This window comes from Xiphophorus maculatus, chromosome 1, assembly GCF_002775205.1.
Source record: "Xiphophorus maculatus strain JP 163 A chromosome 1, X_maculatus-5.0-male, whole genome shotgun sequence".
Classification (NCBI taxonomy): domain Eukaryota; kingdom Metazoa; phylum Chordata; class Actinopteri; order Cyprinodontiformes; family Poeciliidae; genus Xiphophorus; species Xiphophorus maculatus.
In genome coordinates this window covers 27,211,635-27,234,594 of record NC_036443.1, presented here as the reverse complement: position 1 = coordinate 27,234,594, position 22,960 = coordinate 27,211,635, and the positions used below count along the sequence as shown (strand labels likewise).

Sequence of the window (22,960 nt, the reverse complement as noted above, 5' to 3'; positions counted from 1 at the left end):
CACATGACCTTTTCTGAGTCTGAGACTGACATTGCCCAAAGCTGTTTGCACTCAATGTAAGATCACTACTGACTTATTTAGCATTCCTGCCCAAGTGCATTAGCAAGAGTAGCTCCTTTTTAAAACAGTCTCTTATTTTTTAAATTAAATTCAGCTATAAACTACAGCCCAAGACATTCCAGATGCAACACAACAGAGCTATTACCATTCAACTCTACAGCTCTTCCTCTGCAGCGCCATAGGCTTTTTTTGTTTAAATTTATCACCTTAGATTTTATTCACTTGTTAACATGCTATATAATTTTGACATGTTTACATTTCATCTATATAAAAGAATATAGCTTTATCCTTCATAGTAAATGCTTCAAACCTTTTCCTTTTAGATCTATTAGCGTCAGTACATTCAAAGCACTCAAATTAATCTCCTCTGACATTGTCCCTTTTCTCTAAGCAGAAGTACTTCAGGAAAGTAATTGTCATTCAACATTTATAAGCCTCAACTTGAATTAAGCTCACTTTCTTAACATGGTTCACATCAAAGTGAGCATTTACAGTGAAGGTCATTTGAAGGAAACAGAAAAATCTCCACACATTAGCAGAAAAAGAAGTAGCTTGCAGAATAGGTTAAAGAAGAGGTTTGTGTTACTCTATCATGAAAAATTAAAGGCTAAGAAGTTAGTATGTTATTAACTATAAAAAACAAATCAAAAACTAACTTGTTAAAACAGTCTGAGACTTTACAATACAAATCAATTTAAACCTCCTAATGCTCTGCATTTGACTTTATCTGTTGGTAATCCTAGATTTTGTCAGGATATCAAAAAGGACGACATGGAAGAATAAACAAAAGAAAATATTCCTCAGGAAGCCTCTTATGCTTCATCAGCACAATAAAACCAAACCAGCCCCAGAAAGCAGGTCATCCAGTCACAAAGGTCGACTCGGAGTCAAAATCCTACCAGCAGGAAGGCTGACCTCTCCAGTAACATAAAATGCTCTAAAGAAGAAAGGATTGTTTATAAATGACCAGAATACAACACTATTAACGCTCTAAATTATTTGAAAAATAAGAAAACACACCAATTCAAGTAAATTATACTTTACTACAATTTATTCAGACAATAAGCTGCTAAAATAACTTATTGAACTACTCAGTAGTGGGGCACAATATCCACAATACATATTTAAATGTTTTATTATTTTTTACTGTGAAACCCAATTGAAGGGTTTAAGATGTTTATGAATAGAACTTAAGGCCTGTATCTCCACTGAAATGTGGAGATAAGAAATTGGTGAAGTCAACTAACAATAAATTACCCATGATAGACACAAAAACGTTAACTGGCTACCTTGCTAGCTATCAAGGGTATATTAGCAGCTAGTTAGCGATAGCTTCAACCAACTAGTTACAGAACCCAATGAAAATGTCTGAGTCCAACTCAAACTTTTATCTGACAAAAAATCCTGTTAGAAAAGCATATATATGTAAATATATAGAATATACGGGATAGTCCTGCCAATAATGAGCTATAATTAATGTATTTAAGGCCAACTTACTGCTTTTTTAAATTAATGCACAGGCACTTGGATGAATTCACACAGCTTGACCAGTTTGATAGTGGTTCTTCTAACATATTACAAATGAAAAATTTGTAGGTGTTTTTTCAAATGTTTCTGTGGTGTTAAAAGAACAAATTATAGTCTCACGACAGCTTGAGGAGCAGTTAGGAGTTCCTGTCTGTTTTATATATTACAATGTACAAAATACTAAGGTAAGAGGGAAATTTTATGTATCAGTTCAGATGACGGAACATCTTGCTTTATGATTTGTCCAGTACATCTTATTCATTCAGTTCTGCTAAACTGGCCAAAGAAAGTTAACCGCAGTTGTTTTTTCAGCAGATGTTATTTTGAGAGAAAGTAGAGCAGGAAGAGCTACAGGCTTGTTGAGTTCCCATCTCCTAAAACAAAACAGACACACACACGCCACCCACGTGAACACAGCTACATCAGAGCTTCAATGATTTCACCACATTATCATCACAAGGTTTTCTGTAATTTTTATTTACCTCACAAGACATTTTCCTTGCTAACCACTTGATGTGCAGTTGATTTATTCATCAAATGATACTTTGAGGACTTCATGGGTCGGATTTAAGATCAAAGGAGATGTGAGCATGTCTCGAGGAGATTATGGGCGAGCACAGAGGCTAGCGTTGCTAGGCAATGAGATGAAGGAAGATCACAGGATTTGCTTGGTATTGGAGTCTGATGACTCCCCACAACCTTAGGGATCTGATATCTATGCCACAGTGGCTTTACTGCACCTTAAAATTCACGTGGCTGAATATCAGGCCCTTCACTGTTCATTCAATGCCTTGCCAAATTTTTTAGATCAAACTGTACACAAATGGACTCTATTAACTAACACGTGGGCTCTGGGGGTAATTGGTTAAAAACTTCCACAGAAGCTGAAAACAAGGATTCATGATTGTGGATCCAGTAGTAGAGGGCTAAGGAGGAAGATCAGACCATCTCTTCTATCAATCATAATTGACAAAGATTATATCCCCTACTCCAACATTTTTCGGTCCAGTTTTCTAACCATATGGCCAGAGTTTTAAAACTGAGCGATAAAAGCAAATGAGGCAGATTAGCAGTGGTTGCCAACAACTGATGGTATCATCCAGGACATGTTATTGTGGAATAACCTGGCCAGATATTTAGCTCTTAGCATAATTTCTGAGGTTCTCTGTTATGTATTCAAAGTATTTGTAAAGGGATTTCCCTTTCCTGAGGGCAGGAACTGGCATCCTCCTTAAATTCATAAACTTTGCATTTTACCGGCTTATAGAAACACAAATAGTGTACTAGTCCTCTTCTCTTTTGTAGTCTTAAAAGTCACAGAGCACAAAACTTAAAACACAAATATTTAAACTGGATCTGAATAGTCTGATGATGTTTTGCTTTGTCAAAATATTTTTATAGACTTTAGAGCAAAAGCGAAAAAGGCACTAATTGAGGTGTAAAGTTGAAGACTATACTAGGATGAGCGTTGATGAGTCTATTAATAGCATTAAACTGCACAAAAAACAAGAGGGAAAAGTAAAAAAAAATTAAAATGTCAAGCAACAGATTTAACAAATGTATTAAAACTAAACAAAAAGGCTCATTCAGGTTCAGACTTTTTAACATCTTGACACAATGTTGCCATCTTGTGGCCACATGCTGGTACCATTTCTGGATACAAGGTAAGTCTTTTCAGGCACTGAATGTTGAAAAACCTCCTCTGCTTGTTGGTTCTTCAAGCTACAGTCTTCCTTCTTTTCTTTTTCTTTTCTATGAACCAAAAACAAAGTATTTTAATACCTTTATTTCATGTAAGTGAGTATCTTGCCACAGGAGGGACTTAGTTAAAGTTTGGTGGATTACTTACTGTCTGAAGTCGTATTGACACCTTGGAGATTTTCAGATCTTTCAGTTGTTACTGGAGGTTTTGATGCACGTATCAGGTATTTAGGAACATGCTGAAAAATAAAAACAGTTTTAAAGCAGTTTTACAGTTATACATTTTAGGAAAAGATGGCATGTTTTAACAATTTTATAAACAATCCACAAATTGACATCCCTATTTAACAGCACATTTAGTTTTAACCACAACACTAAGATTCATCAGAAATGTGCAATAAATCAGATTTAAATTTGCTGATAAATTTGCTCACATTTTTGTCTTAAAAGTTTAATCTTAAACTCAATGAGCAACCCAGTTTAGTAATTTCTTTCTATAGTCAAGCAGCTGTGTTATCTATGTTCTAGCAATAATAAAGATCATGAATAGTGAGATAAAAGTTAACAGATCAATGAAACAAATTTGTATTACAACGTGTGGCGTTAACTTAAGGAATAACCTAAATGAGGAAATTAAAGCCAATACATTACATCAATGAAAAAGAAACTTAAAATCCAATATAGCTAACAAAATATGCAGTTGAATAATATACACATTTTAATGCAACACATATATTTCAATAAAATATAGTCAAATTTGGTGTATTAAGCATGGCTCCTAGCGAAATAGAAATATTTACTTAATCTTACTACCCTTGAACAGCCTGCAATGTTTTTGTTTTGCTTTTCTCTGTCAATATATGTTTGCATTACTTTTTAATTTTGTTTGCTAAATAAAACTTAATATTTGCATTTTGTCACAACAGTTTTCACTTTATTTTGCATTTACATTTTATTCATAGGTATCAGAATGAACTGGGTTGAATACTAAACAAATGCTACATGTTAAAAAATTTTATTTGTAAAATATATATATATTATATAAAATTTAAAAAATCTTGCAATTTTTTTGTTCCTTTTCACAATGAGGCACTCTTCCTCAAAAAACAAAATACATGAAAAATTGGTGGTGATAATGTAAAAAATGTGAAAAAGTTCAAGAGGTATAAGTACTTTTGAAAGATACTGTGAGCAGAAATGAGTCTCGGGGAAGCTGCAGCAGAAAAACAAGAAGTTATTTCCACAAAATTTACCACAACCATGGGTAACTGCGCGACACGTGAAGCTTCACAGGAAGTGTGGGTAAGCACCATGCAGCTGCTTTTACTGTCGCAGAAAAGCTGTGCATAAAGTGGATGAGCACGGAGGACGACCTCTCTGACTGGTTTGACTCCTGTTGCTCCAAGACGTTTAACGAAGCTAATAGGCAAGCAAATATGACAGATGTGCACATCTGGAAGAAGAACTTTTGCAACTTATTATAGAGAAAAAACTCTTGAGAGATATGTGTGTGTATTAAAAATTCCATATAAAGATTTTTCCAGCATCAACTGTCATGTGATGCTGGACTTGAGTCTCTTGACAGCTGCATGAACAAGATGCTGATTAGCTGCTTAAATGAAGTTTAGATCTGAGTCTGAACCACCCCTCTTAGAAATTTCCCCATCAATATTCTGTATTTAAGGAAACCACAGAATGCCACAGAGTATGATGGTTAGTATTTGATGAACACTGATAGTAATAAAGTAATGCGTCACTGATGCGTCGGCAACAAACAGCAAAAGCCCACCAATACTTTTATTGTAGTCATTCATGTTTTTAGCGCTTGAGTAAAAACCCATGACAGAGTAACCAAGACATTAATACTTTCCACCATCGCCTTTACCATAGATACCTTTAATTTTTTCTAGTTGTTTGGAATCTGTATTATGGTCCCAACAACTAGAACACTCAGAAATGTTGGAATTCATCTGTAACTAATGTATGAAGTGTGTTTTAGAAAAATAAGGATTATAAAACTCTAAGGCTTAGGCTAAGCCTTAGAGTTCTAAGTCTTTTCCTTTCTCCATACAAAACTTTACTTTGTTAGTTAAAACTAACCAGCTGACAGTAATTCACACTGTTGGGACCACGATTGTTTTTAAAATACTGACAGATTTCAGCTGGTTTCTTGGCTTTAGATGTCTTTTTGCACCTTCTATTCTACTTTTCTATGCATTTGTCCACTTCAATAAACAGAGCTTAACAGACCACATTTTTTATGTCTTTGTTTGTGTGGATAACTTGGATTATATCTTTAAAAGATTTTTAAATATATTTACTAATATAAGTTCTCAGTACTTATTTTAAGATAAGATAATTTTATTAGTATCCCATAGGAGAAATTTATCTTGGAAGCAAGGTGCATGAAAAAGCCAAAACAAGTACATTGTTCCATCCAGTTTGTGTAGGCAAGAGATTTATGCTACTGCAATCAAACACGTAATCCCATGTATCCACATCTCCCCTGGTTTAGAGGAGTGTAGTAATTCCCTATGATGTAAAAAGGTGCCACACAACTCTCCTTTTTAAAAAAGAATCAGATACTCTACATTTTAATGTTAAACTCACCCATGAGGTTTCGGGGCGTTGATATAGACTGGTGCTTTCTCCTCTGCTCTGGAGCCTCACACTCCACCGTCTTTCTGTGACGTTGCTAGGACGATTCACAGTTGATGCCCGGAGGCGACTACTTGTGGACGGAGATTGGTCCATGTCAGCAAGGAGGTCTGTGACTTCTCCGTCACTGATGTCTTCCTCCTCTGTCAAAAAGCTCTCTGAACAGAGACATTTCACCAAATCAGTTTTTTTTAGGTTTGTGTACTTGGATAGCTGCTGCTGACAACGTAAAATTGCCTTTGAAACCTTGATGATATTGTTTATGTTCATGGATGTAACATCTACCAAAATAATATGCAGACTAATCATGTGTTTTATTATCAATTTATTACCACTATTGAAGCATATCAAAATGCTTTAATAGCAAAAGCACAATTGGTCCCAACTGAATCACTTTAACCTCCTATTATTCCATTATAACACACATTATGAAATGTAATATGAGTAAATAAAAGCAACAATAGTAAACTGCCGATCATCTTACTCATCAAATAAATACCTGTGTTCTTAGAAGTGATCACACACTCAGGGCACATCCAGTCTCCTTCAGGGACCCTATCTAGAGGCTGCGTTAAGCAGTCCTTGTGATACCTGTATTATCATGGCAAATTAGCTTTTTATTTATGCAAATACAAAGATAAGACAAAACTATGGAGGTAATTAATGTAAAGAGGCACCCAGAGTCACAGAGTCTGCAAACCAGCAGTCGGTCAGTGTGGCCGCTGCGCCCACATTCCTCGCAGATTACTACGTTTCTCCAGTCCTCTTCAGGCTCATTTCTGCGTGGCGTCACTTTTAACTATATGCATACAAAGGGAAAAAAAGTCAAAATCCAAAAATAAAATTTGTCCAAAAAAGATTTAGACTTCAAATTCAAACACAATTGTAAATACATAGACTGAAAAAGAAATTGGCAAAGTAATTAAAATATTTCAAAAATAAAATGTTATTTTTAAAATGTTAAAATTATTGCAAAAGTAGCAAATAAATGTAATTTGCATTTATTGTGACAGTGACCAAGTACAGAATGGTCACTGAGACCATTCTGTACAAATTTTTATTTACTTTCTCAATAAATTTCTTTATTAACACAAAAGTGTTATTTTTTAACCCTTTTGAGACTTCTAAGCTTATAAAAGAAATACTTTATTAAACGCACCTTTTTCTGAATGTCCCCTCCAGGACACCGTCTCTGGTGGATAAAAGCAAAGCTGATCCGATCTACAGGGCATGTGTTGGCTGTCTTAAATGGAAAAACAAAACAGCAAATAATTATTTTACCTAATGTTCAGCACCTCGGCTACACGTGACAGAGCTATATTTAAGTTTCAAATAGTTTTCATTCTCAGAGACATCAAATGTGAATCGTCCTTAGTGACTGGACCATTTGATGAGATTTTTAAAACACAGAGTCTAGAACTGTGGTGTTTCTTTGCTCCATAGCTTTAATGACCTCTTTACCAGGTTGTTATTAATTTTGACATGGTGTTCTCTCGTGCTGGAAATCCAGATGTCGCCAACGATTGTTTTAAAGAAGTTGTTACAGCGAGATGGACACTCGTATACAAAAACACAACAGTGTTGCAAATACCAGCTGGAAAAATCTAGACAAGCGTATAAACACATAGAAATCTGTGAACAATGATTATTAGTATGTACCTGAGACCACTGGTAGATGCACTGAAAACAAAAAAAGTGAGGGCATTGATCCAATGAGCCCACCGTTTGCTTCTCAAATGGACAAAGGCAGATGTAGCATTTATCCGCTATTGCGTCAACAGTTTCTCCATCAGCTGAGTTTAAAGCGACGAGTTTATCCATAATAGTTACTTCAAACGAAGTAACTGGTGACGAAACAGAAGTTATATTTTACTCAAGGTATTAAGTCCTTAATACATGACTTCAATAAATTAGTAGGAGTGTTCGAGAATTACAACAAAATACGATTTTGTGTTTTGTTATGATGCTAATGGCAAAGTAGCGCTAGTGATTAGCTATAAAGTTAGGTAATGCAATACAATTATAAGATGTTTTCAACTTTTATCTTAATGTTATTGTACTCATAGAGCACATTTTAAATATAATCCACTAATATATAGTTGACGATTTTATAATAACGGAAAAACTGACCAACTATAACCAACACGAGAACGAGACGATGTAAATAAAGCATCTACCGCTGCACTGTTGAAAACTTCCGGTTTCATTGTTGATTTTGATTTTCAGAGTAAGAGAATTTTCAAAATAAAATTCAATAAAACAAAGATAAAATAATAGAATAAAATAGAACCATAAAATTAGTACATGTCAAATAAAAAAAAAAAAAGTAGCCAAACTTCTGAAAGTGGCAGATCAAAAGAATACATGGTTTTTGAATTCTAAAACAAAATAACATAAAATAATATCAAAATACAAATAAATGCATAGTTAAGGATATTTTAAATCACAAAAAGAATTAAAAAAATTGTGCAAGTGGAATAATAAAAGATACATGCTTCTGCAGAAGAAGAAAAAAAGTTGTATGTTATAGTTCAGATCCCTCCAGTCAAAATGTTAAAGTTCCTGGCAATCCTATTTTAAAAAATCAACATACTTTAAAAAGATGCATAAATATCTCCACACTAATGATGAATGAAAATAAGAGATATCCAAAAGAAAGTATGCAAGTTTTAAAGCAAAGTTGTTTCATTAAAAAAAAAAAAAGGTGGAAACATTATGCTTTGGGAGGTTCTTTTCTGCATAGGGGACCAGATGACTGCACCATATTGAAGAGAGAAAAAAAACTGGGCCACAACCCCCTTCCACCAGTAAAACCATTGAAGATGCTGGACTTACCAGAATGACAATGACCACACTGCCAGGCCAACTAAAGAGTGGCCTAATAAGAAGCATTTTAAGGTCCTGGAGTGGCAAGTTTTCAAACCTGAACCGAATAGAAAAACTTTGGAAAGAGCTGAAACTCAAAGTTACCCAATGACAGCTCAGAGACCTGTTGGAGAAGATCTGTTTAAACAAGGTTTCTGTACCAAATATTAAGTTCTGTTTTTCAATTGCATTAAATACTTACTTTGTGTAGTAAAATGGAAATCATTTATTTTTTATGATGTGAAAATAACAGAGCTCTCCAATTGTATGATTTGTCCCTGTGGGATGCTGTGAAGATGGTGCATTTGTTTTGTTTTTTTTACCATGAACTTCTACATTGAATAACTTCATAATTGCTTTACCATGTTTAATTTAACCACAAAGTATTAAAAATGAAAAATTTCCTTTACCCGCGAGCAAAAGAAGAATATACATTTTATAAGATAAAATATAGAGGTTACAAAACAATATAGACAATAATTTTCCTATCAATGTTTTCTCTCACAATTATCTTGAATTTTCATTAAATATGAACTGAGATGTCCTCTGGTCACTTTTAGAACACAGTAATGCTATAAATAAAATTAGAAACAAAACACATGACATTAAGTTGCTGTGGGTGGCTGACCGCCTCTTCAGGCACTATAATTTCCCACTCATCACAGTGCATCTACACATTGAAACAGGAAGCTGCACCAAAAAAGAAAGCAGCAGCTTATTTTCACACTGCGCTTAGAGAAGCAGCAGGTCTTATCACGTTTTTTAAAGGTACGGTCGAGCTTTATGGATCTGGCAGCCTTAAAAATCTGAGTAAGTAACTTTATGACTCAATTTTTTTGATGTTTTAAATGTCACCTCAAACAAATAGAGATGTTTGCTAAATACGTGACAACGTGATGAATCAGATAAAGTCAATTAACTTTGGGTTAAAGTTTGTGCAAAACTTTAAAAGTATTTAAACATACATCTAAAATAATTAGCGTTATTTAGGAGTAACATTCTGTCTTTTACACCTGTGGCTGGTGCTTTCCAGCCTCGTTTCACTTCATTCTTTACCGCTACTGCAAGTCCTCAAATGGACCTGAAAATATAATCACATCCTTGTTTTTGTTTGAATAAATTTAACCTTGACTGTATATGTGGAGTCCATGTAAGATGACCTAAGAATAAATAATCAGTAGTTTATATTTTTTCAGTGGGTTGGTTTAGTTGTGTGAAAGCAATAATGGAAAAACTGAATGGAAATAAATTTTTCGTTTCACTTACAGGTGACGTTGGTTTCTGAAAATCAACCTACAGTATTTTTTCTTAAAAAAACTGATCTGAACAAAAACAAAGACATCCATCACAATCTCCCATGATGAACCAGACAAACTGCACCGACCCTAAAGCAGAATTCCAGTACTATCTCTTCCCAATGGTCTACATCCTGGCTTTAATTATAGGCCTTCCGGGAAATCTGGTGGCGCTGTATGTCTTCACCATCCGGATCAGCCCTCGAACGGCTTTCAGTGTCTACATCAGCAACCTGGCCGCGGCGGACATCATCATCCTCTGCATGCTGCCCTTGCGGATCCACTACCACCTCCATGAGAACGAATGGGAGTTTGGAGACTTCGCCTGTCAACTCACTGGGCTTCTGTACTATGCCAACATCTACATGAGCATCTGCTTCATGACCTGCATCTGCGTGGACCGCTACATGGCCACGGTGCATCCACACACCTACCTGAGAATGCGGAACCCAAAATGGTCTCTGCTGGTAAGTGTGGCTCTGTGGTGTTTTGGTGGAGTGGCTATACTGGTCTTCATCCTCATGGGTCCACTGGAGAGAGAGGATGACCACAGCTGTTTTGAAAACTTCGCTACCAGAGAGTGGAACGACCGATTGAGGACTTACAGTATAGTCAGTCTAGTTTTTGGCTCCCTGATGCCCTCCGTTATCATCCTGGTGTGCTACCCGCTGGCAGCCAAACGCATTTCCATGATCGGCACCAAAACAGCTCAGAAGGCTGTGAGGGTCATCTACACCATCCTGGCCATCACATTGTTCTGCTTCCTGCCACACCATGTGGTTTACCTCCTGCACCTTCTTCAGCGCCTGGAGGTCATCCAGAACTGCTCCGTCCGGACTTCCATCTACAACGCCAGACGAGTTACCATGGCGCTCATCACCCTCAATACATGCCTGGACCCTGTGCTCTACTACATAACCACCAGCCATTTCAGATGGGAGCACCTAAAAAGGTCGTGGCTTTGGGGCATAGTGAGCAGGAGAAGGGGCGTTTACACCATCTCAAGTGACCTGAAGGAGATAATAACGCCTGTACAGAGAACCCTGTAAAATGCAAAGACTTTGTGATAGAAAAATTGAAAGGTTTTCACACCTAATAGATTAGTAGACTTAGTTCGATTGGAGACCAAAGTAGCAACAATTGTTACATTTTCAGCTGGTGCGGTTCACTTTCACCCTGCACTGAGAAATGAACCAAACTGTTAGGAAAAACCTGTTTAGCTCCTCGTCTGTGGTGTTGCTGCACCAAGAACCACTGAAGGTAATAACACAAAAACCTCTGAAGACACAACTGCAACTCCCTTATTTGTAAAATGCAAACAAAAATGGAATAGATTTTAGGCTATCAGGCTTTCTATTTTGTCTTTGGTAATAAACCATGAGCCATTTCTAGACACATGCAATATTCTAGCACTATTTTTGGAGTGGTCTCTGGTCCACTTAGCATTCACATTTCAGCAGCACCACAGTTCACTTTCAACCAAACCCAGACCTAGGTTTATAGACAGACCAGAGTTTGCTTTATTTGCCCGCATCAGAGTTTGATTGTGCATTCACACATCTGATGAACCAAGCCTTTGAGGCAAAGAACTAGAGTATCATTAAATAGGACTAAATAAACCTGGCTGGTGTGAATACATTCTAAAGCCTTTTAACTTTAATGTATTCTTTAAACTGAAAAACAGTCAACAGTAACCTATTGCATAATAAATTCTGCAAATCAGTCAGATTGTGAAGAGATCTCTTATCCACAGATTTCCTTTCAGGTTCAGTTCTACCCTTCTTCATCTTGAGCCTAGATGTTTTCTGTCACAAGTAAAACAACAAGTAGTTGCTAAAAATTCTGCAACTCCTTCTTTGTTGCTATATGCCACAGATGTTTGTCTACCTCCCTGACCAGTTTCTATTTTCTCTTTTGGTCAATTTTAGAAAGACATCCAATTCTTGTAATGTATTTGTGCATTTATTCATTATCCCTTCTACAAGGTTAAAGAGATTGCTTAACATTGAAGGCAAGTGTAAATTTATTCAACCTGACAGCTGAAATAAATTCAACACAAATGTGCAAACTTATGAAACGCAGAACGTCAGCTTTATTTTTTTATATTTTGCAACTAATGGGTTTGTTTTTCAGCTGAATTGTACAAGAATTGTGATATGTTGTATGCTATTCACATTGAAAGTGAAAGTATGTAAATGCATTAAGGTCTCTTAAACAGGGGTGTGCACACATTTTACAACTAGTGTCGATGTAAATACACAACTCAAACACTGGATAAATAGGTATAATATTAAGAGATGAAGCTCTTTCTGTAAAACTGTATATAATGGTGGCAAATTTCAAAATAAAATAATCAAAATCTGAATTTCTCTGGAAGCTTCAGTCATTTGATCAACGGGAATGGAGCCTTTGTAGTTAAGTGTCTCTGCTAATAAAAAGGAAGCAGCTTTAGCTTCAGTATTTACGTTGACAAGACAACGAACTGACATTTTCCGCACTGAAGAGCAGGTGATGGAAACTTTCCATTAAGAGTCAAATCTTTCCAAGTTACATTGCTCTAAAACAAACAAAAACAACTAAAAAAATAATCAAGATGAAAACAGTCAAGTTGGAAGACCCTTCTTGAGTAGAGATGATAGGTAGCTCCCCAGGTCTTCATCCTGAAAACAAAACAGGGAAACAACAAAAAGAGATTTTAATGTTATACACCTTTAAGAATGTATAGTCTCTTAAAATGGACATCATAAAGGTTAATCTCAATTTCTATTAGTATTCAGTTTGTTAGCAGTCATACTCTGTAAGCCTTAAATATCTAAATATTTGTTAGTGTATCTAAGTCATTCATATATGACTAACTTTTAAAACTAAAATAAGACAAACTTTTATTGCTAGTCAAAATTATTCATTTATTTGAAGAACAAATAAAAAATCCAAGAAGTAAACTTTTTCCTGATGTACTTTTCACATTTAATAAAACATATTCAAGGAACCATCTTCATAGCCGATACCTACATACATAAGGTAGAAAACATCAGGTTTCTCTTTTTTCCCCTTGCCATTTATTTGCATTGTGTGTGGAACGCAGGAGACCACGGAAACTCCACCTTCTGCTTTCATTGTTTTTTTTTTGTTACTCACAAAGCCCCCTGTCTCATTCTGTCCACCCACACAACTACTTTCACTCCATACAGTTAAACCCATCATCGCCAGTACCATGTTTCCACAAGACTGTCATTCTCTTTCTGCATTATGGTCACAGAGTAAACTCAAGACTGCACATGGCAAAAATGAAACTCTGTTCATGTGTTTGACTCTTAATCTTAAGCTCTGAAAAGACTAATTAGATTGTTTGCCTACTGCTGCTGCTTTCAATATCTGGTTTTAATTATAAATAAAATTTGATGAATTTAGGCTTTTAATCAAAAATTACATTTTGAAAACTGCACAGTTTGAATATCAAGCACTTTCAAGGAATTTGTACTGAAATTAAGCACTGCCCAACCTTGAGACCACCTAATTGAAATTCAAAGATTTTCAAGAATGTCAAACATCCAAACAAACCCTGCTCTCTTTCTGTACAGTCATATTCAATAAATTAGAATTTGCATTTTGATGAGCTTCATTGGTCGGATTAAAACCTTTTCTTTAAGCAGTTATTAGACAGATTTTTCATTAACTCTCCATTTCTGTATATTAACAATAGCTTTTAATTGGTCTGATATAGGAATGACAATTAAAATGGTGCAGCTGTACCTGATAACTCCAAGACAGCAGCAGGACTTTGGCGTTGGCATCTTCGGCCGAAGAGGAGACTTTTATAACGATAGATTCCACCATGACTGTTCCATCAGGAAGGTGCTGGATGGTGTAATCTTTTAGCACACTAACACCAAAAACAAAACATTCAAGATGAGGATGAAATGCAACATAAAGCAGAATGAGTTGGAGGTGGTAAGGTGAGGACTGCTCTGACCTCTTGAGGTGTGTGTAGATTCTGTGGAGCGTGTCGGAGTCACTGTGCGGGTCCTGGAGTTGCACGCGGCAGGTGAAGCGTAACTGATGTTCGTTGAGGCCCAGCTCTTTCAGGGCCTGCTCTGATGACACCAGCTTCAAGCTCTGCAGCAAAAAGACACCAGAAAACAAAATTTACAAAAAAACACAGTAATGAGATTAATGCAACAGAATGTCATAAGGAGAGCAACAACAGATGCACTCAGATGTCGGTTTAATAGGCAAGAGAAACTGACAGTCTTTTAATTACAGCTGGATACAATTTGGAATCTGCATCTGCATCCTGATGACAGCTGACATTTTAAATGTAAACACAGCTGAAATCATTAAGATACAAAGCTTAAGCAAATTTATGGGAAAAAAAACTCTGGAGGACAGGCTGTGACTTTAAATCTTTCTGAAAAATTCCAACTTTCAAGGAAACTGGAAAAAAATTCATTTTAGCAACAATAAAATGTCGCTAAACTGAGAGAACACACTCACCCGAAACTTTTATACTTTGTATATTTCATTAAAAACTGTAATACTACAAAAACAACACAAGGTGGTCTATTATTACATTTTTTGAAATCCATCACTATTGTATGTCTTAAAACAATATCATCTCTCTTCTCCAAGACACTCAACAACAGAGATTTTATTTAGGCTAATATCACTGTGTTTGACAATTAAAATAAATACATTTTAGAAAAGCATTAAAGTGCAAACTGAATATCTTTTGTAACTCATAAGAAAGGAGGTTTTACTGCAGTTCTGTTGTGTTTTAGTGGTAAGATATTCCTGACAAACCATGTGACCCAAAACTATGAAAACTTACATTTTCTTTCATGATGAGGGTTCCATGCATGGTGCGGGGTTTTTTAGGATCAGGTAGAGGGCCTTTAAAAAAAGAAAAATATATATATATGTATATAAATATACAATATAGTTTAACAAATAAACTAGAAAACATTTTTTTAAAGTATACTCGTTGGGTGCAGCTCTACACCAAACAAAACAGAACATTTTTCCATGGCTTTCAAAATTCTCATAAATAAAAGAAAAACTATAGTTTCTTATTGCGGGGTATTACACACTGAAAATACTTAAATTAATGCATTTTCTACATTTTCAGAGTGAAAATATGCTACTGCGGTATAAGATAAGTATTTATTATATAAAAATCCTCACTAATAGTATTGCTAATTTTTAATTAATAACTTCTATTTGTTATGTATTTTTTATGGACCTACTAGTGCCTTTAATAAGGGTGATGATTATGAATAACTGGAGGACACATATTGATTTGATTTGAGTTGATTTGATCATATATATCATGTAAATAATTAAGCAAATTTTTGGCTTTATTAAAATTTCTAATCAAAGAATTACCCAACCACAATAATAAAATGACATCAGGAAAACCATTTATGCATTCAGTAATTAAGCCGTTTTGGATTTACTTAGTCGACCTTATCATTCCAACTGATCTGGGTCAAGTTACTGTACGAAGGCGGCAAGAAGCGTAAAGTATGACAAAAAGCCGGATGAACAAAAACCACTAGATAACACTTAACCTCCAAGAACCATCTCCCTCTTGAGCAGGTTGAGCGATATGTCCACAGGAACGCTAGGGTTCGTCGTCACGGCCGTCGTCTCCCCGTTGGCTGGCATGTAACAGTCTATACCTGCCATTTAAAGAGTTTAGAATTAACCAGGCTGGAAATCCCTTCTGCCCCCAGATGCAAAACATCTTCCAAAACAACAAAACAATAAATTAACTGCAGATGTTTGAGGCTGTGTCTTCAGCAGCACTTACTGAACTCCTGTTCAATCTTCCCCTTGAGAAACTCCATTTTTGCAGCCTCGCCATGCACCAGCAGCATGTTGCGAGGCTCTGCCATGCGAATCAGCTGCATGATGCCCTTTGCATCAGCGTGTGCACTGAAGGACATGTACTCCACCTGGAGCTTCACATCCAACTGCAGCGATCGCAGACAGATGTGGATGCAGGAAAAACGGACAAAAAGATTAACAAGCTTATTTATTTAGGGCTGCATCTTATGATTAATTTAGTAATAAATTATTCTGACAATTGAGCGATTAATCGGATAAAAAAAGCCATTCTGCATATTTTTTATTTAACCACTTACACTTACTTGCTGAAATATTAGAAATACATAAAAAAGTAAATAAAATAATTCAGTTTCTTTTTAAATAAGAAAAAAAAATTAATTTATTGCCCAAAATGCAATACTATAGCGTTCCTTTAGTGTATGTTTGATCATTTAATTTTTTTTATTAACGAAATAATAACTGGTATTAAAAGGTGCTTATTTTATAATTTTTTTTACTGAATTTGAATTAGCGGAAGCAAAAACTACAAATCGTTCTTTAACTCTTCTTAAAATAAAATCCTTTATGCTACTCAAAATAATCAAGTTTGTGTCCTTTTTTAAAGATTTGCTTTTGCTTTGAGAAGGATCTTATGCTCCACTTTAAGCCTAGAAAGTGTTGCTATTAGGAAAGATGAGTTGTAAAAAAGATGCATTATAATAATCTGACCCAATATGTTAGTTATCTGAAAAGAAAAGAAAAATCTTACCGTTGATCTTCCTTCCATCTCCAGTTTTCGTTGCCCATTAAGGATCTTATGACCAATAGTCCCTTGCACACAATACCCGGGCATGATCACCTTCAAAGAGAATTTTTTTCTTTAATTATCATTCAGTAGTGTCAGTTAAGGAGGATAGAAAACTTCCCAGTGCTACCATATACAAATAAAAATAAGGTCTTTTCATTTTTTTCAAAACAGATCATTTCAAACTGATGGACTGAAAACAGGTCGCTCCCACCATGATCAAAGCAATGGGAAAATTTTCATTTTTTAGTGTGATTAGGAAACAGACGACCATACTGCTATCCTGTTTTAGAACATCATTACATAAATCGATGTGCTTAAAATGTGCTTTCAACCTACCTTAGTGTTTTACAACATAAAATGTATACAATTTTATGATTTGGTGGACTACTACGTAGATTCTGAAAGTTATATTCAAAATACGTAAAGAAATAGCATTTATAATTTGAGATGATCAAACAGTTTATAAACACCAAAAATCAGAACAAAACAAATGGAACATTTTCTGTTTACAGAACAAATCTTGTCTGAAGAAACGAAAGGCAATAGCTCAATTTTGTAATAAAATATAAGCTGTTAAAGTATAATGAAGTAGAGTGCTGTATCATTTCAAAGATTTTTTTCTTCCAAACCATTCCTCTTCATGCTAAACTTTTGTATATATATTAATAAATGACAAGTTAATTTTAAACTGTAAATTAATTACATGAATGCTACATTAAAAAAAAAAATTTAACTGCAGAAAATGTATTATTTGTGTCCTGTGTGACGTTGGATGAGAGAGGTGTGCTTGTTGTTTGCTACTTTTTCTTCTTAAGGAGAAGGTTTCCAAACAAGGGATCATAAAATGTGTGAATGAAGTAAACTTTGTACAAAATTTGGAATAAGGACTCTAGGAACATAAAACGATTTTCCTTTGCATAAAAGACTCACCATGTTTTTGTCATTGCCAGCCCATTTCTTGAATATCTGCAAAGACTGGCCAGCATGCAGCATACCCGGTGTGGCGAACACCACCTGAAAGAACAGGCTTATCTTAAAAACTTTGCAGCAGTTTCAAACTTTAACATCTGTAGAAAAGCCAGCTCACCATTGGCCCAGGATTATCTGCATAGGAGCGATCGAAGGCCTTGATGTGTTTAAATTCAAACATGTTTCTCTGTACAAAGGTTTTTCGGATCTTCTGGTTGGTCCATGTTATGAAAAGCTTGTAGTAATGATTGGCTTTCTCTGTCAGCCCAGTGGAAAAGTAGATCGGGGCTTTTAGGTTCATTCTCTCCCTGTGTGCAAAGAGGGAATTAAAGACAGCCCAGTTAGTGAACAAAAAAATGTTAATATCATGTAATTATTCTTTCAGGCCTAATAAAATGAATGCATCTTATATAATGAGCTGTCGAGATAGACGCCTTGCTTTTTGTGTTGCAGTCAGGAAGTAATTGCTTCATGCTGAGAGGTTTTATTTTATTTAACTGGAATGTCAACAATCTTTTGACAGAAAAAAAGCTTTACATCTGATATCAGGGAACAGGTTGCAATTATCTCCACACATCACTGCCTTTGCTTTCTTATTTTCTTCCTTTGACATAAATGTGTAAAAATGCTTCAAGCTTTGATTCTGATGTTTCGTTTGAAAGTAAACTTTACCAAAATGTTTCCAGCAGGATGCAGAGCTCTTGTGCACGTCCCAGAGCAAAAACTGGAATAAGGACCTGGGGAATTTTAAAGCAGAAATGTCACACAACATTCTAATTCAGTAACAAAATACTAAATTAGAATAGATTTAATTTTTACCTTTCCTCCTCTTTCTATGGTTTCATGAACTTTCTTCAGGAAGTCTCTTTCTCTGCATCTTTTTGAATCACGGATAGTTGTGGCGTACGTTGATTCCGAGATTAGGATGTCAGGACGACATTTATCAATCCAAGCAGCGCTAGAAAACACAAACAATGTTGAAAATGTAGCGGCTGCACAATTACTCTAGGCTTTAGCATGTTTTATTTCTACTTTCAATACAGAACAAAGTTATTTTTACCAATAAATTTCAACATCCGTTATTTCTTTTTACTGTTAGCATCTGACTGTAACTGCAGCCTCTTCTTTTGTTTTAAAAAGTATTTCCTGAGCTACATATCAGATGTGATAATTTGTAGATGCATAATTTCAGATTGCATATTTTGCATCACAACAGTTTCTCTTCCAGGAATAAAAACCTCATTTACCTTCCCTGCGTCTAGCCGTGCTACTATCAACAAGCCTGCAGCTGCCATTTGTGCTCCAGTCATTTGATTGGTGATTACACTGCTGATACAGTTTTGTATGTGGTAAACTGGGTCAAAGTTTTACAAATGTCCAACCTTTATAATGTAAACATACCCAGAATTACATTTTTTTTAGTCAAGTTAACAATGTAGCAGTTTTTAGTTATTGCACAAGGTTTTCTCTGAGGAAGAATATGTTATTTTTAATTACAGTCTGTTAGCTGATGTTTTCCATTAACAAAATGAGAAATGATCAACATTTTGACCCTTTATAGACTATTCTGCGTCAATCAAGGAATGCACTGGAAACACTGTATATAAAACACACCGCCATCTAGCGGTGGGTTATGCAAATTATGCTTAATTTTGCATACAAATTACCCAACTTCATAATGGCAAATGTCTACCACTTGTATACCATCTGTTTGATAGCTTAAAACACAATGAATTGTTTTATAAAAAAATGAATTCAGTATATTTAGACTGTAAATGGTTCATTTCAGGACTTGCCTAAAATCCAGCATATAAGAAATATGTAATCAGAAAGATAATATTCTGCCTTATTACCAAGAGGAAAAATATTCTGTCTGAGTTCTTAACAGTAAAAACATATTCTACAGTAACAAATTTGACCTTTTGGCAGAATAAAGTCAAGTTGGAAGATATTTATTCCCACCACCAAAAAGGCTAAACTTAAGCAATACTTTGTGAATTTTGATCATAACTTCTCATAAAATCCAATAAAATTTGAGGGTCATTAATTCTCACAGAAATTCAACTTTTATTTTTTTCCCTTCTTTATGTTTTTACACTGATATACGAAATGTTGATATCATTTAAGACTTATTTTAATACTTTAAAACTCTTCTTGCACTAGTAGTTCTCTTCTCTTCAGTTTTTTGTTTCCCTTTGCATTGATTGCGACAGTCTGATGCTCAACAAAAAAGCCCTTCATTTGTTGAGTCTGACGAGACTCTCTGACCTGTTTGACAGGAAAAACTGGCCCTCAAAAAAAACTTTATCCAAAAAGGCAGTGGACCTAACCTTAGGTTTCAGGACTCACTCTCCTGTTTCAGATGTTCCATTTTTATCCTTCACCAGATTTAAATAAATGGGTCAATAATAGGTTTCTTAAAGAACTTGAATCCGGTGTGTAGGAGTATGATACATAAAAAATATGAAGAACATTATGCCCTGATAAACAAAGATGGGGACCAATGTTAGTGCAGAGTATTTTGTTCTAGTACATTACTTTCCTGGGGTAGAGAAACATCTGCACAGAATAGCCCTAAAGTTCAGTTTTAAAACAGTGAAGAGAACACCAGCTTGAAAAAATTTGGCCTTTAAAAATCCACACATTGAACTACAAATACGATGTTAACACTAAAAACTCTGCAGTACAGTTTAGTTTATTTTAAATATCCCCCTGTTTCAACATAGCTATCTAATAAGGATAAGCCACATCTTTGGGATGTCATAAACAGAGGCTGGGTATTAACCCCAAATTTAACTAATGTGGGCCGAAATCAATCATGATTGACAAAATTAGACTCTTTCAACTTTAAAAAAGTTGTATCGAAAAAATCCTTAAAATAAAATAGGTAACAATATATGCCTATTCATGCAACATAGAATATTGTTTAATTTTTCTATGATAGTAATAAACTAAAATAAAATACAAAGACATCTGTCAACAGAATTTGGCAGATGTCTTTTTGAGAAAAAGAAATAGTGAGAGTTCTCAACTTTGATGATTTTAATTAACAGTTTTTTCAGAGTTATTTTATGGAAAATTGTGTGGTTCAGATCTTTGGCCAATTCACATCTCAGCTGAAAGAAATGTTCATAGAATGCTTCTGAAAATTAAACGCTTAAATTTGCTTGAATTAAATGTGGGCAATATACAATGAGTTATCATTAAAGACACAGGTAAAATTGTTGGTAGAAATGGACTGAAACCAATGTTTTCATCATTTATTTTATTTTTTTATGTGTTTAATAGGGTGATGTCTCTCTGCAAGAACAGTTCTTTTAAATCTATGTGAAGTTTTACAATTTGAACCAGGAATTTTGCATCCAAATGGGTAAAATTAGTACATTTCTTTTAAACATAAGAAAATTACATCTAAATAAGACAATTTAATTAAAAATAAGTTTGCAAAGCTCCCTTTGACACGAGTAAGGCATTCACCTCTCTCTTCATATCTGCTTCATGCTTTATTTCTGCAGGATTGCACTGAATTGCCGTAAAGCAACATTTTACAACCACCGGTGAAAAATGGCAAAGACAACTTACCCTAAATGCCTGTCTGGCGTCATGTTATAGTCTCCCTAAAACAGATAGAGAGATTTATCTCAGGCTGCAGTCATTACAATCACCTGCTGTGACACAGTGCAAACTTGTTTACACTCACAGTGTAGACCACAGACTCTGATCCCACTTTGATGTGCACCATAGCAGCTCCCAGAACGTGGCCTGCATAGTACGCCTTGATCTCCAGCTCATCATCCACCTGCCAGGAGCACAACAGAAACAGCTTGATTTGCCATCAAACGGGTCGAGCATCTGGCACAGAACAAGATGGGATTAGATAAAGTCATCCAAAAGTGTGACATCAGCACGGCACCTGGACAGTTTGGTGGAGGTTCAAAGGAATCACTTTCTTCATACAGTCCTTGATCATTTGCGAGGTGAAGAAGTTGGTTTCTCCCTTCTTGTCAACGGTGATCTTCCGGAAATCTTCAAGTAAAATGGGACAAATAGCCTTGGTGGGATGGGTCATGTAGATGGGTCCGTCGTAGCCTACCATCTCGCTCATGTAAGGCAGGGCACCGCAGTGGTCCAGGTGAAAGTGGCTGAGCATCAGAACAGGTGGAACAAGGTGAGCACAAAGATTGGTTGTATGAACGTTTCAGGAATGGAGCATTGAAGAAAAACACAACAAACCTGATGATCACGCAGTCTAAGAAGTCTGTCAGACGGCCGTTCTGTGTTATGTAGGAAAAGTCTGGGAAACGCCTCTGGAATAAAAAAAAAACAGTCATTGTCCATGTACCATGTACTTCATGTCTATGTGGACATTTAACTTGACTAAACAACACCCTTCAAAGAAGATAAAAGGAAACATTTTGACATACAAAATGACTTTATTTACAACACTGACCATCAAAAACTATTTATAAAAGCTACACAACGCACCTTTTATGAATAAAAGTAAAATATGAATTTGTTCAAAGAATTTTTACACACCTTTAACAATGGTACCGTACCAATAAGTGTTTTGAAAGTTTTAAATCAACATATGAAGTTGACCTTGTGTCGGCACAGGCCTGAACTTTTAATAGATACACACATGTATTTATATTTTTTAGATTCACTTACATCGTCGTTGTATCCCATGTGCATCCCACAGTCCAGCATGATGTTTTTGCCTCCGATGGACACGAGGATGCAGCTGCGACCGACATCCTGTCCAGCACCTTGAATAGGGAATGCAGAAATTGAGAATCTACAAACACAATTCTGCTTTAAAAAAGTGAGTGAAAATGTTGAAAACAATTATTTTATTATCAATACACGTGCACAAAAAACCCCGAAGCTTTGCTGGAAGAGAGTGAAATGCCACGCGCAGGTTTAAAGTTGTTAAATTGAAGTTAAAGATGTAATGTTGACGGAACTAGCTTAGCCTCGGGATAAAAGGCAACAGTACTCACCTAAAGGTGTTACTTTTATTTCAGGCATTTTGTATCATCGGCCCGCTGCTGGATTCTGTAGACTAATGAGTAATGCGTCTAAAGTTCTAATAATAATTTATCTAAACACAGTAAATGAGAAAGAAATGGTTGTTGAAAGGTGTGCATGCGCTACATACAGTGACATTAAGCTAGGGGGCTACAACTGAACTTCCGGTAAGCACTTCCAAAATAAAAGCTTTCAAAAATAAATTCTAGCTTTTTCTCACAGC

General features: G+C 35.5%; 3 protein-coding genes across 3 annotated transcripts; 1 reads left to right on the top strand and 2 right to left on the bottom strand.

The window, feature by feature from the left end:
* Positions 1 to 1,089: 1,089 nt before the first annotated feature.
* LOC102235638 (PHD and RING finger domain-containing protein 1-like) lies at positions 1,090 to 8,152 on the bottom strand. Its single transcript, XM_023336396.1, has 8 exons — positions 8,077 to 8,152; positions 7,606 to 7,790; positions 7,106 to 7,189; positions 6,624 to 6,745; positions 6,446 to 6,537; positions 5,899 to 6,104; positions 3,437 to 3,527; positions 1,090 to 3,339 (listed from the first exon to the last, which is right to left on the bottom strand). The coding sequence occupies exons 1-8, from the start codon at positions 8,117 to 8,119 to the stop codon at positions 3,305 to 3,307; spliced, it is 858 nt and encodes a 285-aa protein (XP_023192164.1). The 5' UTR covers positions 8,120 to 8,152; the 3' UTR covers positions 1,090 to 3,304.
* Positions 8,153 to 9,514: 1,362 nt separating this feature from the next.
* Positions 9,515 to 12,081, top strand: LOC102225870 (lysophosphatidic acid receptor 6-like). Its single transcript, XM_005798973.2, has 2 exons — positions 9,515 to 9,621; positions 10,080 to 12,081. Exon 2 carries the CDS (start codon positions 10,169 to 10,171, stop codon positions 11,153 to 11,155), a length of 987 nt encoding a protein of 328 aa, XP_005799030.1. The 5' UTR covers positions 9,515 to 9,621; positions 10,080 to 10,168; the 3' UTR covers positions 11,156 to 12,081.
* A 94-nt stretch (positions 12,082 to 12,175) lies between these two features.
* On the bottom strand, positions 12,176 to 22,891 carry ints11 (integrator complex subunit 11). The gene is made up of 17 exons (XM_005798924.3): positions 22,710 to 22,891; positions 22,378 to 22,475; positions 21,943 to 22,016; positions 21,623 to 21,851; positions 21,410 to 21,508; positions 21,292 to 21,326; positions 18,529 to 18,667; positions 18,382 to 18,446; positions 17,828 to 18,017; positions 17,671 to 17,754; positions 16,702 to 16,791; positions 15,916 to 16,078; positions 15,674 to 15,784; positions 14,935 to 14,996; positions 14,080 to 14,222; positions 13,860 to 13,989; positions 12,176 to 12,766 (listed from the first exon to the last, which is right to left on the bottom strand). The coding sequence occupies exons 1-17, from the start codon at positions 22,735 to 22,737 to the stop codon at positions 12,710 to 12,712; spliced, it is 1,797 nt and encodes a 598-aa protein (XP_005798981.1). The 5' UTR covers positions 22,738 to 22,891; the 3' UTR covers positions 12,176 to 12,709.
* Between the last annotated feature and the right edge of the window lie 69 nt (positions 22,892 to 22,960).